The sequence below is a fragment of the Psittacula echo genome (genome assembly GCF_963264785.1).
Source record: "Psittacula echo genome assembly, chromosome: 3".
NCBI lineage: Eukaryota > Metazoa > Chordata > Aves > Psittaciformes > Psittacidae > Psittacula > Psittacula echo.
Window position 1 is genome coordinate 107,015,448 of NC_137736.1, and position 14,632 is coordinate 107,030,079.

At 44.6% G+C, this 14,632-nt stretch overlaps 1 protein-coding gene across 1 annotated transcript in view; it reads right to left on the bottom strand.

Annotated features, from left to right (window-relative positions):
• The window catches only part of GTF3A (general transcription factor IIIA), a gene marked incomplete at its 5' end in the record, with an annotated part of 69,026 nt that overhangs the window by 673 nt on the left and 53,721 nt on the right, over positions 1-14,632 (bottom strand). Inside the window, 7 exons of the mRNA XM_080613559.1 lie at positions 22-251; positions 654-737; positions 1,475-1,548; positions 2,458-2,546; positions 2,738-2,834; positions 3,344-3,444; positions 3,674-4,001. Coding sequence (XP_080469685.1) covers positions 22-251; positions 654-737; positions 1,475-1,548; positions 2,458-2,546; positions 2,738-2,834; positions 3,344-3,444; positions 3,674-4,001 — 1,003 coding nt within the window. The remainder of the gene's footprint in view (positions 1-21; positions 252-653; positions 738-1,474; positions 1,549-2,457; positions 2,547-2,737; positions 2,835-3,343; positions 3,445-3,673; positions 4,002-14,632) is intronic.

Genomic DNA, 14,632 nt, shown 5'->3' on the forward strand with positions numbered 1-14,632 from the left:
TGTAAAAAAAAAAATACATACCTTCATTGCAAATGTTCTTCCACAGCCTGGATGATCACAAGAGAACGGTTTTTGCTCCTCATGAAAAGAGAGGATATGGCTTTGAAGGTTAAATACAGTTGTGTAAGTTCTCCCACATCCTTCTTTTGGACATCTGCAGACCTCCCTCTCGGCAGCATGTACTTTTTGATGCTGCTTAAGGTAATCTTTCCTTTTAAAAGTTTTGTTACACTCACTGCAAATGATTGTGTCTGAGTGGGAGAGAGACAGGCAAAGTATAAATTAATAGCTTCTTACAGAAGCTCAGAATCAAACCTTAGTAGTCCTCTAAACCAATGCTAAAATCCACAAAAATTGCGAGGAGCTCAGATTGGAAGAGAATAATACAGTATGAATTATCCAGATGCAAAATCCTACATTGCTTTTTAATCAAGTTAATGAGAACTTGCACAAAATTAGTACACTGAGCAGCATTCCATCAGTTAAAGGTCTAGCCAGAGCAACAACCATTTTACCAATAAAGCATTAGTATACAAGTTCATCTGGACACAGTGACAAGTTAATGAAATTTCAGCACAAACTCCTCAAATTAGCAGTTTGTTTCCTGTTTGTATCAAAAGTTCAGTTCTGTTGCGTAATCATTTTGAGTTTACCTGCATGACTTTCTTTATTATGTTTCAGAAGCTCTGACCAAGTTTTTCCAGTATATGAGCAGTTTTCTTTCTTGCACGCATAGCCTGTTGGACAGGACAGATGTTTACAATCACAAAAGTTTTGGCAGAGTCCAGTTTTTCAAGGGGGAACTCCACTTCCAGCATTTGAAAATTAAAGGCCAGTATTTCTCCTCCCATACTGCAACCAACACAAATTAACACAAGAACACAGTACAAATCACAGCTTTTTGCATACTCTACCTAGTCCCCTGGGTTTATTGGGGTTTTTTCTAGCACTGGAAAGCAGGTTAGCTGTCAATCGTACTGAAAGAACAGACAGGAGTGTAGCAGGATTAGCTGAAACATACATGACCAGCTCCTGACAATTCCAGTTAAATACCTTTCACATAGTTATATTAATAACTTCAAACAATGCAAGTCTACATGGTTTTGCCAAGGCTCCATAGGAAATCTGTTGCGGAACTGGCAACTGATCCTAACCTCTGGAAGTCTAGGCTAGCGTCTTTAACCATCAGCCCATCTCCAGAAGATGGATTACTGACAAGGAGGAACATTAGGAAAATAAATTACTGAAGGCATCCCAAGCCCTGTTCAGCCTGACACAAGTAATTGAACACTGCAACACCTTGCAACTGTATCCCACCTGACTACTCAAAACCAGTGTTCTTGTTTTGTCTGACTGGATCACTAGGCCCAGAACACTTTCATGCCTGTTGTACATCCCTGCCTATTCTCTGTACTGAAGAAGTCCTTTTTCCTTTGCTAAAACGTAACTGAAGCAAGAAGAAAAACTCTATTACCTTCATGTATCTTTTCGTGCCGCTTTAGATGACTTGGGGTAGAAAAGCACTTTCCACATCCTTCATTATTACATCTAGGTATAAAATAACACTGGTTTAATTTCTTTCACTGCATCCAGTATTTTTTGCTCTTTAAGTCAAGAACAATTAAAGTGGACAAATTAAAACAAGTTTCCCTTTGCCTAAAGATCTATTCTCTGTGTCCTCCCCTGCCTTGTAAAAGTAAATTCCATAATAAAGGACTCTGATGCCCTCAAGACTGAAATTATAGTACAGTTTCCATATATACAGCAAGTTAAGCTGTATATGTGGAAGTAGGCTCTTCAAAGATAAAAGAGAAATAGAAAGTGGAGAGTTTAAGTGGTTTGTACTGATCTAGCAGAGCAGCAGCAGAGCACCGACAGTATTTCTGTGCCTGTCACACAGCCAAACTAGTGAACGTCACTTAAGTGGAACACTCCTGTTCAGTGTGTTTCACCTAAAAGAAACACAAGACTAAACTTTGGTTTCATCAGATCTATACCGATGTGTCCTGTAAAGAATGAAATCATAGACTCACAGCTTCTCAGATTGTGTCCAAGCCTTTCACCTTTTTTAAGCTACTACTCACTTCATGTTAGCCACATCACTTCTTTTTACTGAAAAATAGTAGTGGCTGCATTTTTCATTACTCTGCAAGCTCTTATGCTTGTGTGAACTAGAAGCTGGGGGTCTTTTTGTTTATTTTTCCTGTGAACCTGTAGTAAGCCCATAGAAAATATCTGGAATGCTAAGTTACAGAGCACCAAGAAACAAAAAACAGACTACTGAGCAAAGCACTTGCACAAGAAATGTACTTGCAGCCATGCCTACAAATCCATTTCAGTTTTGGTTTTGCTGCTTTTTTAAATGCTACATTAATGAAATGGTAGAGGAAAGGCTCCTGTTTTCATCTACAGTGTTTATGGAATTGTTAAAGTTCATTATTAAAATTATCCACCTACTTGAAGGGAGGGTCATTGGTGTGGTAACACTGATGAACTTTAAGTTGTTGATGCTTCCTGAAAGACTCGTTACAGCCCTCAAAGTCGCACTATTTAGGAAATTAAGTTGTCATTAGAGACCAAATAATGAAAGCCCAGTCCACATGTGTTTGCTGAAATCCCAGTCACAGTATCTGAACTCATACAAGTACTGCATAATAACAAGTTGAAGTATTTCACTAGATACACGACAAGGAGCTTGTTTAGCCTCCACTTTGCAGTATTAAAGGTAATTACTCACCACATATTGCCTTTTCTGATTCTGGTGCTTGCGCTCAATGTGCTTCTTTAAGTTTGACTTTGTTCTGAATCTCTCATTGCAGCCATCAGCTGTGCACCTACAAATGAACTACATTATCATCACTCCCAAACACTGATTTGTTTCATAGGCAGATACAGAAATTGCTGGACAAGAAGAATACACAAAGAATAACTGAAACTCAACCCAAACATAAAAATTTGCCTTAACAACACAAAAAGACAGGCTAAGTTACAACCGAAAGCCACAGGAAGATATATCAGAAGAGGTATTTAATAAAGCATGCAAGAATTTCTAGCTCCTAATCCATGACATACAGCTGTTAAAAGCTTAGTAATAAGAAATAACTATCCTTCCTTCTTTTAATTCTACATTCTAAGGAGAGATCTGCCCGTTCCTATTACGGATCACAGCCAGATAGGAGGCTTTAGGTTGCTGTTTCCCACACCTCTCACCCTGTGCGTGCACTGTTACGGCAGCCCTCATGGTACCAAAGCTAGGCGTGCATAGCACCCACACATCAGTTTCAACTCCACTTCCGTAAGGACTAGCGTAATCCGGTTTAAGATGTAAAAAGCGCGGCCTTACTCGAACGGCTTTTCCCCGGTGTGCATAAGAATGTGTCGAGCGCGGTGGAAGTCTCTGGTGAAGCCTTTACCGCAGCCATCGTAAGGGCAGATATACGGCCTCTGAGATGGGACCGGGAGACGAGGGAGGGCCGGTTAGAGGCGGCACACCATTTCTACAGGGACTGGGCTGCTTCCGGGAGGCTCCTTCAGCAGCACACGCCCCGCCCATGGGGTTTCGGGTACCCCAGGCGGTGAACCGGGCTGCCCGGCCCCGACCCGCGCCCGCCCGCCGGGCCCCAGTGCGGCGCCCTTCACCTCACCCGCGCTAACCCTTCCTTTCCCAGTTCACCTCGCCCGTGTGCCGGCAGAGGTGCGCGTCCAACTTCCAGCCCTTGTTAAAGGAAGCGTCGCAGTCCGGGAACGAGCAGATGAAGGGGCGGGCGTGGAGCACACTCCCGCTGCCCTCCAGCGCACTCCCCGCCACCCCCTCTCCGGCCATGCAGCACGGTCCGTGACGGCTCCCGGCCGCGGGGCGGTGCGCGGCGGTGGCGCATGCGCTGCCGGTCGGTCGGGCTCGAAGGCCGTGGCGGTAGTACAGCGAGGCGGTCAGTGGGGTGATGCCGGCGCGGTGCTGCGTGGCTCGGGGCCGCCTCACCCGAGAGCTCGATCCGAGCAGCCTGGAGCCGGAGTGCCCTCTTTTATCTCATGCGCGGGGCACAGCCCCCGCTGCTACCCGGTGTGGGGTCCTCTCACACGCCGGAGTACAGCTCATGGTGCAGGGGTCCTAAAGGCCCGACTCAGGGCCCTTCCACCCGACAGCCGTACAGGGGTTTAGGGATGTACGGCCCTGCTGTCTCCCAGAGAAGCACTGGAGGTGCCAGGTTAGATCCTTGCCAGTTGTGGTTTGAGTCCCTGCTGTGCCAGGGAAGAGGATGAGTTTGCATCATGTTGGTTAGCCCCTGATCCAGACTGGGGGAGTATCATGGAGCCAGGTGTCAGCCTCAGCTGTGCACTCTCTACCATCAGCACCCAAATTCAGGGGTTTGCAGCACAGGCCGTGTCTCAGCTGTCTAGGATCCTGTGGCAGAGGTGGCCTGTCACCCTGGCCTGTGGTCATGCTATATCCCCAAGGTGCCTGAGGTCCTACTGTGAGGACTCGCTGAGCTGAAGGGCCCTGATACCTTGTGCAGCACCTCTGTGGTACCTGACTTGCTGGGCTGGGGTGTCATATCATGTGCTCTGCTTTGCATTGTTTGAGTCTTCACCTGAGCTTCATTTTAGGAGGCATTTCCCTGTCTTCTGCAATTCTTCCCACAGGGTGAGTGTGAGGGACAAGGGGAGAAAGCTGGAATAGGACTGTGACAAGGGAACCATCCCAAGGAAAAAACCTCGTATCCCTCCTTCTCGATTTGTGTCCTGAGTGGTGGGAAAGCCTGAAGAGATGATGATGCTTCAGCAGCCTAGGGAAACAGGGCAGGAAGGCTGGGGAGAATAAGGAGCATGAATCAAGTGTATGGGGAGTGGATGGGAGAAGGGACACATGAAGTGAGGTGGCAGGAGTGCTGACGGATGGGGCACAGTGCGCTGCCTGCAGGGAAGCTGCTGGCACAGTGAGGAGTTCATGCCTGTGGCCCTAGGGGAAGTCTCATCTTGCTCATCCATAGCAGGAGTGAGGGGAGGGCTGAATCAGTCAGTGAGACCCTCACAAAGCAATGGCAACAAGTCACCTTATTTTTGGGAGAGAAGTCAGTCTGAAAGAATATCCACTTTTAACCAAAAAGAAGAAAAAGTTGCTACATTTTTTTGTCTCAGAATTGCAATAAAGAATACCTGAAATTTAAAAAATAAGCTGACAGTCTTTCTTATTGAGACTTTGCCTGTGAAAACATGATATTGCCTCAGGCCTCTCTAACACAAGTGAGGAAATAGCTTGCAAGGGATAAAACTTTGGAAAATGTCACTACTGGCTACACAGAGGACAGATACTCATCACACAGGGTTAGCTCTATGTGATGCCAGTTAGATGTTACAGCAGGGTCCTCTGGGAATTTTAATCTTAGTTTGGAAATACATAAATAGAGGCTGACTCCAGGCCCGAGTGATTCTCACTGGGGTGTGCTGCTGGTGTCTTCTCGGAGGGAGAATTCTGATGAGTCCCCTAGTAGAGCTGGAAAGAGCAGTGGGTTCTCTTCCAGATTTGATCTTACCGATTTCCAGTGTGGAAGGTAAACCTAAGAAGCAAACACATGCAATGGAGAAGAGTTAAGTCTGAAGATGTACATTCCCAACACAAGGCCCTCACTACTACTGACAAATTTTAATAATGTGTAATCTGAAAGGGAGGAAAAAACCCAGAAAGCTGAGGTAGTTCATTCCCTCAAGAAAAAAACCACAGAACTCCCTCACACACACATAAAACCCCCCAGGGTAGTAAATCCCTCAGACTCTGATTAAAACTATTCCTTTAAGCTGGCAGGATCTACCCAGAATTAAATACCAATCCAGCAAAGACTGTACATAATGCCATGAATACTCGTTTTCCTCTGAAGAATTGCCAAGTGAATGGGCCATGTATCTTTTTTGACCAAAAGCTGTTTCATTCTCCCATCCCATTATTCTGCTGTAAAGCAAAGTCATATTTACGTTGCCTCCAAGAAAAGTAGTTTCTCTATATGTAGCACTTTATTGAAGTCCCCAGATCTTACGTTTATGAACATTACACAGACATTGAACACACATGTCTTAAAAAGAAATTAAAGGCTTTCTTCTTTACAGAGTCAATGGAGAAATGGTGTCGAGTAGCTCAATAAAGCTAGCAATAGTTGTCAGGAAACTTCCTGCAGCTTGTGGAGGAGTTCCTTGGTTATGGAGAGTGAACTATCACACAGAAAGTAAGATGGAAGTGGAGTAATGCAAAGAAGTAATTCTAGCATTTCTTATAAAGATGAAACTTGGAGCTTCTTTTAGTAGAAATAGGTGGTGTGTGCTGGAAACCTGTGCTGGTATGGTACATAATAACTCCAGTGATTACTTGACTGTGAAAGCAGTAGTGTAATTTTCCACTTACAGTGAGACAACTCATCTTTCTAGGAAGAGACCTTTTTTTGTATACCACCAGTGTACTAGATCCTCTCTCACTAAGAAAGCAAACATTTAGCTGAAAATGGCTTCTTTCCTTCTTGTCAACAGATACCTCGAAGCACAAAACTGAGAAAGGTTTGGTTTTTTTTTTTTGGTAGTTGTTCATTTTTATACAGTTGAAAATGGGATAGACTGTTGTCTGTTTGCCTGTTTCCAAGACTGTAAGGAAGCTGCAGTAGCAATATTTGAAAAGATAAAAAACAATGTACCGTAGTCAGATGTTTTGACCTTGACAGTGTATTGATGTTTGCAGCCGGTGATGCTAATGTGAACTCGAGGCGTGATTTTGCCTGGAAGTTCATGGTAAATCAGAACAAGTATTTCCTTCCAGATATTTGTTCAGCCCATACAGCATACTGTAGGAAATGGTGTTGCAGATAATGTGTTATTTGGCTATAAAAGCCATGCAAGGTTTCAGGATTGCAGTTGATACTCCATTTTGGTAATATTGAATATGTAGGAATGTTTATGCATGTACCCACAGGATGATTATTTTAATTGCTTTCCGTTGAAAGGATGTCAAGATATTATGCACATATTGGGATTCCTGGAAGACATGTATCCTGGAAGACACTTAGTGTGGATGCCTTCTTGGAACTGCTGTGTCCTTCAAGGCTGACAAATGGGTGCATCTCCTCAGTTTTATGCCAATGCATTATTTTAAGGATAGCTTACACAAAATGTAAGTGTTCTCAGAGTTTTAGACTTGACTGGATACATCTTGTGTCCCCTTGAATTAGAGGACAAATACTGTACGGTAAGTGGTCAGTAAAGCTCACACTTAAGGAGCCTGGTATTGGGAAATTCTCTACATCCTAACTTAAATTATAGTCTCTGAAAATTCTTAAAAATTGTGGAATTAACTACTTTTGTGGGTCCAAAATGCAGCAGGGAAAATAACATATCTTTGGGTAAACAGCTTTGGGGATATTGAAGAAACTTGAGAAACTTATTAAATGTTATGTTAACCTGAGCTCTAAAATTCAGTTATTTTTACTTTTTAATTTTAAAAATTGTTGTAAATTTTAAAAATATTATTTGATTAAAATGCATTACAAGGCATCCAAGTTGCTTAGTACCTTTTGAAATAGTAAATTTTAAGTTGTTCTGAATTATGCATTTGTGTACTGCAGAAATATACCACTCAGGGGGCAAAAATAGGCATGCTACATGATAGGAAATGCGTATTTCCCTAACACAGTCCTTAAAATGACATGTTGCATTTGTTTACTGAGCAGTCATCCCTTCTTCCCACCAAGAAGGCAGTCTCCCTCGTGCTGTCTCACATGCTGGAGACAAAAGTGTTGCATGATACCAGACTTGAAGTCCTAGATCATAGAACAGCCAGGGTTGGATGGCACCTAAAAAGATCATAAGAGTCCAAGCTGCCATGGGAAAGGGAGCCTGGGTAAGATTATCTACCACCATGTTCAGTTGTGTCTTGTAAAATATCAGTGCAGGGGAGAGGATAGAAAAGACTGTTCCTCTTAAGCATTCTCATCCCAGGGGATTACTATAAACAGAAATGACAGAAGACCAAAATGTGAGAAGTAATCGAGAGGAAGCTAGCTGCTTTCCTTGTTACGGTGAATGTGGATGGAAGAGAAGGGCCCTGGTGGTTGTTTTGAGAAGGATCAGCCCCGCTACACTGGAAGTGCTTCCTGCATCTACTGACTGTATTACTGCTCTGTTTTCTACTTTTCCCCAGCTCCAGCCTACTTGCAACTTTTCCTCTTCACACCAGCTTTATGCTTTCCTTCATCAGAGCATGGGCTCTTCCTCTTTTCCTAAATCAGAAGCTTGTCCCACAGCTAAGGGAGACTAAATGAAGCATGTGTGAATTACGCAAACTGGATGCCAGAGGTGAACTGCAGTTAGGATAATGTTTCCTTTATCTCTCTGTTTACAGAATTATAGCTGGCTTGTAATAGTGCCAGTGTCCTCAGGAGCCCTTTCTAGGGATTTCTGGGAACCACATAAACATGTTAGGAAGAGGATGGAGTTAATCAGTTGGGCTTTCCTGCTGCTATATTCAGCCTAGCAAGCCGCCTCCAACAGATGTTTCTGCTTTTAGGCCACAAGGAACATTATTGACTGGCTTTTTGTGTGTTCAAGAAGCCTGTAAAGCTATCAAAGACTTGTTTTCCGTAACAGCATTTTCTTGTCAGGTGATGTTTTTCCATCTTGGGCATAGTGAGTTTTAATGAGTCTCTCAACAGACTGGTCCCCCAAGAGAAGAAAGAGGAAATCTGCATTACCTGATTTTCTCTCGGGTCTGTGGAAGGCACAGGCTGTAAGTGGTGGTAAAATTGCACAACAGAGCTGTGTGGAGCAGCACCCAGAGCCCTCTGCTCCCCATGATCCCTCCCATCAGCTATTCTGACTGCCTGTTTTGAGTAAAATCTCCTTCATGTCATACAAACCAGGTAAGAGCTGAGTCCCAGGTGTTCCTTACACAGTTTAGAGGCCAGTCAGTTAATATCACTGTCGTGGTATTATATCCCTACCTGTCTCCTGTGGCCTGCATAAAAAGAAGGGAAAAACCTGCCTGTGGGCTGGTTCCCATGAGCTCTCTCTGGGTGGGATGGGGGAGAGGAGGGCTTGGGCACAGCCCCTCCATGGGCTGTGGGGTGATGGAGGAGCCTTATTCTGGAAAGCACTTCCTCCCCATCCGGTTCTTGCTCTTGCCTCAGTGCATTCACCCTGGAGGATTTGACAACCCTAGCATCCAGCTCTCCCAGCCGTTAGACAGAATCAGACAAGACCAGGTTAAACCAAAATGCCCCCAATTCTCCATTTCACCATTGTAGTGCCTGAAGTGAGCAAAGTTATTTCTTCACGATTCTGGGAAGGAGCTGCCTGCCTGCAGGATGTTGATGGGATTATAGGTCCTCTGTGGCTCATGGCAATTTTCAGAAGGAGCACAACCAGCATTATGTCTGCCCTGTAAATGATGCCTTTCCTAATCAGTCACAAGTATTTGTGCTCACAGCACTGGCCTCTCAAGGCATCGCATTACATGGGTCAGTAAGGACAGCAGTTACCTATCCATCCAAAATTGCAGGTGCAAAATAATGCCTGCAGCTATCTGGGGCCATAAAACCAAGGCATCCTCCTAAGGTGGGTTGCGACAGAAGCTGCCACACAGTAGTTGTAGGAGTCTTTCCTCTCCCGCGGGGTGCTTCTCCAGCACGTAGTCTGTTCATGTGGAAGGAGGAGAAATGCAATTTCACCCATCCCCTCCCAGCAGCAGTGGCTAGGAGGGATGGTTATTTTAGTGACTGTAACATTACTGTAATAATTGCTGCTTCATCAGACAGAGTTATTAGTCTGTCAGTGATGCATTAGACAGCAACACTTGTCTCAAATGCCTGTTAATTCTCTAAACAAGTAAATTTGCTTCCTTTCCCACCATGGTCACTAGTGTCTTATTCATGCAGCTGAAGCTGTGATCTTGCAAATACCTCTGCAAGTAGTTGTCATTACAAGAGTTGTCACCTGGAAGCACAGAGGCTGATGATGTGAGAAAGAGATGCTGGACTAGTTCCCCAGGGCCTGATTCAAATCCTTTTGAAATCAGTAGAGATGCTCCCAGTCTTTCATGGCTTTGGATTATGTCTTCAGATAGCAACTTTTTTCCAGGCAGGAATTTTGCTTCAAATGTCTCTTGAATATACTTGAGAGATCTGGCAGCTGATAAAATACTCAGCCTTAAGCCAGTACAGCCAGTGGAGCCCCTGAATGTATTGTATTTCTTTTGAACATACAGTTTTTCTCCTGGGGAAAGCAACAATATGCATTCTTGTGCAGAGTCAGACCTGCAGTAGCTTTTTAGTTAGTTGGAGACAACCAAAACCTGAAAATGTGGCTTTCAGTGTAAAGCACTGAGGCTGCAGGCACCCACAGGGCTTCAGTGCATGCCCTCTGCCCACTGCACTGCCAGGGTTTGCCCTACTGTCCACCTCCCCTGCACTCATCCTGTGCTTCCTCAGGTACCAGCATCCTCTCCTTTGAACACCAGTGCTGGCAGAGCCGCGGACTGTTGGTGCACAAGGAATCTGGAAAGCATCGTCCCACCAATCTGAGTCATCTCAGGGGTGTGCTGGAAGCTAGCCCTTCTTTTTCTCCCACCTAATGAAGGTGCAAAGAAAAGGAAGTTCCTGGCTCTCCACCAGCCTGTACCTGAGTTAAATGCTCGGCAGCCTTCCAAATTCCTCTTTTTGGTTCATATCTGCACAGAGGCTGGAATGCAATGGCTGCTGGAGGAGTCTGAGACAAGAAAATCAGAACTTCTCCCCGAGGTCACCATTTCACACCAATCTCAGACCATGAGGTTTCTCACAACACTGTTCATTCTACTAAGGGAAGTTAGCAAGAACATAATGAAAGCCATCATCAAAACCCAGATGAATTTTTCGCCTCCTGAAGATTTAACTTTCTGGCTGCAGATGGTGACCCTACAAGCTGCTGCTCATTTGGGGCCGTAAAAAGAAAGCTGTGAGCATTTAGTGAAAGCAGATAGAGCCATCTAGTGACAAGAGAAATGCGTTCTTTGTTTCATGCTGTGAAAGACCTTCACAAGCCTCCAGAAAGCTGTGCTGACCACCAGGCATGGGCAGCCCCTTTCCCAGTGGTGAGCCTCATGAGGCTCACACCGCCAGAGCTTTGTATGGTCCTTACAAAGCTTTCTGGAGCAGGGATGGCAGCATTGGTGGGTGGTCGTTGACAAGGTCTGGGTTTGGGAAAAGCCCGTGGTGCCTCAAAGGTAGCTCGGGGGGGGCAGGCATTGGCAGACCTTCTTGTGTTTGTTGGGATACTGTTTTCCTCAGGCTGGTTTTGAGCTGCTTTAGCCAAACAGAGAAAAATGCAGGACAAGGGGGATGCTTCACAGAAACAAACAAACGAACAAATAATTTGTTTCAGAATATGCATTAATTTTATATATATATAAAACCCAATTATTAATGGATTCTAGAAACTGTGTCCTTTTAAGTAAGGAAATACTTCTGCATGACAAAAAACCCGTCAAAAACTCCCAAACTTCCATAATTTTATATCACTAGCATGTTGAAAAACATTTAATTTCTTGGCAAATGAAGCATTATTTTCTTCTTCCTTTTCTTTCTCTCTAGCACATTCCTTCTCTCCTCTGAAGAATTCACACAACTCAGCTGTTATCAGTCTAGCTAATTACATTACTGCACTTCCCAGCAAATTAAGATCCAAAGCCTGCCTTTTTACAGTAAACTTGCCAAAGAAAAGGATGATGAGGTTACTTAGCAGGTTTTGTTCCTTGGGTAATTTCCATGCACTCCTTAGCTTATAAAGTGGGAGATAAGGTAGCCACCATAGCTTTTATGTTTGCCTTCCCAAGCATCATCCAGGTTTCCTAGGACTTCTGAGAAAGAAGGGATTCTCCTGCTGGAAGCCCAGAGGTGAACCCATTAGCTCCAGGGTGGAGAGAGACCAAAGGCAGCTCTGGCCCTACCTGTGCTGCAAGCAAAGCCAAGACACAGACCATTTGGGTGTTTTAGATTGTACCCACACTGCTCAGGACGGACACCCAGGGCAAAGTAATAAGTAATTGTGTTCCAACCACAGAGCTCTGAAGCTTAGATCTTGTTCTTGCCATGTGAGGTTTCACCATGGCCCAAAAAGACAGGATTGCCACCCTGTTCCAGGAACTGAAACCACTTCAAAGCACCTGAAATGGGGTTGGGCTGCATGGTAGTCCATTGGTAGCCCTCATAGCACAGGGGTGAAGGTAGCAGTGGGAGTGTGGCATGAGGCTGTCTGAAGATGTAAGGCTAGGACCACCACTTCAGATCTGGAGTGAGCAGGATGGTTGCTGTCAGCATCACCCTGGCTTGGGGCAAGCACAGACAGACTAAACCCTACCAAGCTGTGCTGGGAGTGAGAAGGACTTGAACTGCAGTTCTGTGGCAAAATTCCAGCTGCAAAGTTTGGTTTGACTCAGAATGGAAACAAACCCAACACTGTCTGTACCACAAAACACACAAAAGCATAACAAATCTGTTTGTCTGGATTTGCCTCTAACTTCTGTGTTTCTTGTGGAAATAAAGGCCAAAATTTTCCTTTCGTTGTTCCGACAGGAAGGTTTTCTTTCTCTCAGATGGCATAGCTCTTTAGACATTTTCTACTTGATGATTTGCTCATATCTGCAGTCTCGGCCAGGAACTCAGCATTAGCATCCTGGTTGTTTCGCACATCCCTAATTAAACCAAGGTGAATTGAGTGAATGTAATGAGCTACCAGAGGAAAAGGGCTTGGAAGGAGAACAAGGACAATGCAGTCATCAAAGGAACAAAAATGCTTTTGTGTAGGCTTATAATTTAAACCAAGAATTCCCTGCAACTCTTACCTGATTATGGTCGATCTCTACCACGCTTACCTTTGTTCATTTTGCTATACATTCTTCTTCCCAGATCCTCTCAGCTCCCCTTGGCCATTTGTGGGTGAAAAATTGACCCACATTTTGTGCCTATCCATAAATCTGGATGCTAAGATCTGGGGCAAGAGACTGTGCTACATGCTTGTCCAGCACTTAGCACAGTACAGCTTCCAGTCTTTCACTGGGCTCTTACCCAGTGCAAGTGCCTCAACAGCATATGGTTCTCCCTTACCCTCTCATCTGAAGGTGTTGCTCTGGTCATGGTTAATCAAGTATAAACCTGAGACTGACAAATTAGTTCACTCAAGTCACTTTAATCACTTTCCAGTTGGGTCCAAAGCCTGTAGCTGGCTCACAGTGCTGGCTGTGGCATATAGCCAGGGTCAACCTTTAATTTAATGGCCTAGTTCTGAGTGTATTTAAACAGAAAGCACTCTGTCAAAACCTAGTCCACCAGCCCTTCCAAGTGCTGGAAGCTGGACAAACATATGCTGTGCTTTCTGCAAAGGACTCCAAGCTAAACAGCTTTCTGTTTAATTTGAAAAGCTTCCATCTCTCCAACACAGGAAAGAGAAAAAATGAAGCCCTTCCTCAACGGTGCTTCAGGCTGATGAACCAAACATTTTCCACAGTTCTACCTCAAATCTATTAATAAGTCTGTGACTACAACTAACTTGCATGGTAAGTCATGGGGTTCTCTGCCGCTCCTCTCTGTTCCATCTTTTCTGCTCACTCGCAAGTTGTTGCTCTGTCCCATGGGGAGCAGCAGCCACCCTTGTGATGGGGTCATGCCAACTCTTAAATATACCTTGTCTGCCTCAGAGGATGCTGCTTCAGCCTGCTGTGGCAGATTTTCTATATAGAGATGTATGGGGCGGAGTCATTCAACTCTTCTTTCCTCATTAAGAGAACTAACTGTCTTTATAGCTTTCAATTGTAATTAGCACATCTGGACCACCTCCTTTCTTTCATCTCGCCTTTTGGCCATGCTGCCCCTCATTCTGCCTGCTGCCTTTGCTTGTGCCATCTGAAAATGCACTTCTCTGTGCCAGCTCAGTGCCCATCAGAATGGACCAATGCTCTCTGCAGCTCCAATGGAAAGTGTCAGACACTCATCTAGCTGTGTGCTGTGATCAGATTTGCAGGCATAAGAAGAGATTGCACCAATTAGCTAATGATATGCAGGGGGAGTCAGTTAAATCATTAAGCATTCAGTTAAAGGTACGTTTATGTATCTGCCATACTCTGAAAGCACCGTGCCACTATACGTGTGCACAGAGATGTGTTGGGACTGTTTGCAATCGCCCTTGTCAACCTGCCTGTCAGATGAGTGCATTTGTTCGTTTTCTGGGGTTTGGTAAGTTGGCTGGCCAGCAGCTTGCAGCTCTACCTCACACTTGAAACAGTCCTGTGAAATAGGTGCCTGATCCGTAATTAAGGGTATGAAAGAGCAAGATTTTGGAGCCCAGCACAAACTCCTTTGTTCAGAAACTCTCTTAGCAGAGTCATCTGTTTTCAAGGAATAAGTTATGATTAACTGATTCTTGGGATCTGACTTGCTGACCATCCCACTGAACCCAGCACAAGCCAGCTTAAACAGAAGAGGCTCTATAGGCTGTAACAATGGGCTCTTACGTATACCCCATCCCCCATGCAGCTTCTGAAGCTTGTAGGTGGTTTCACTGAAGTTTTATGACATCAGCAAGGGAAAACAACTTTGGAAACTCGCATTGCCCAGCAAGACACAACCTGCAG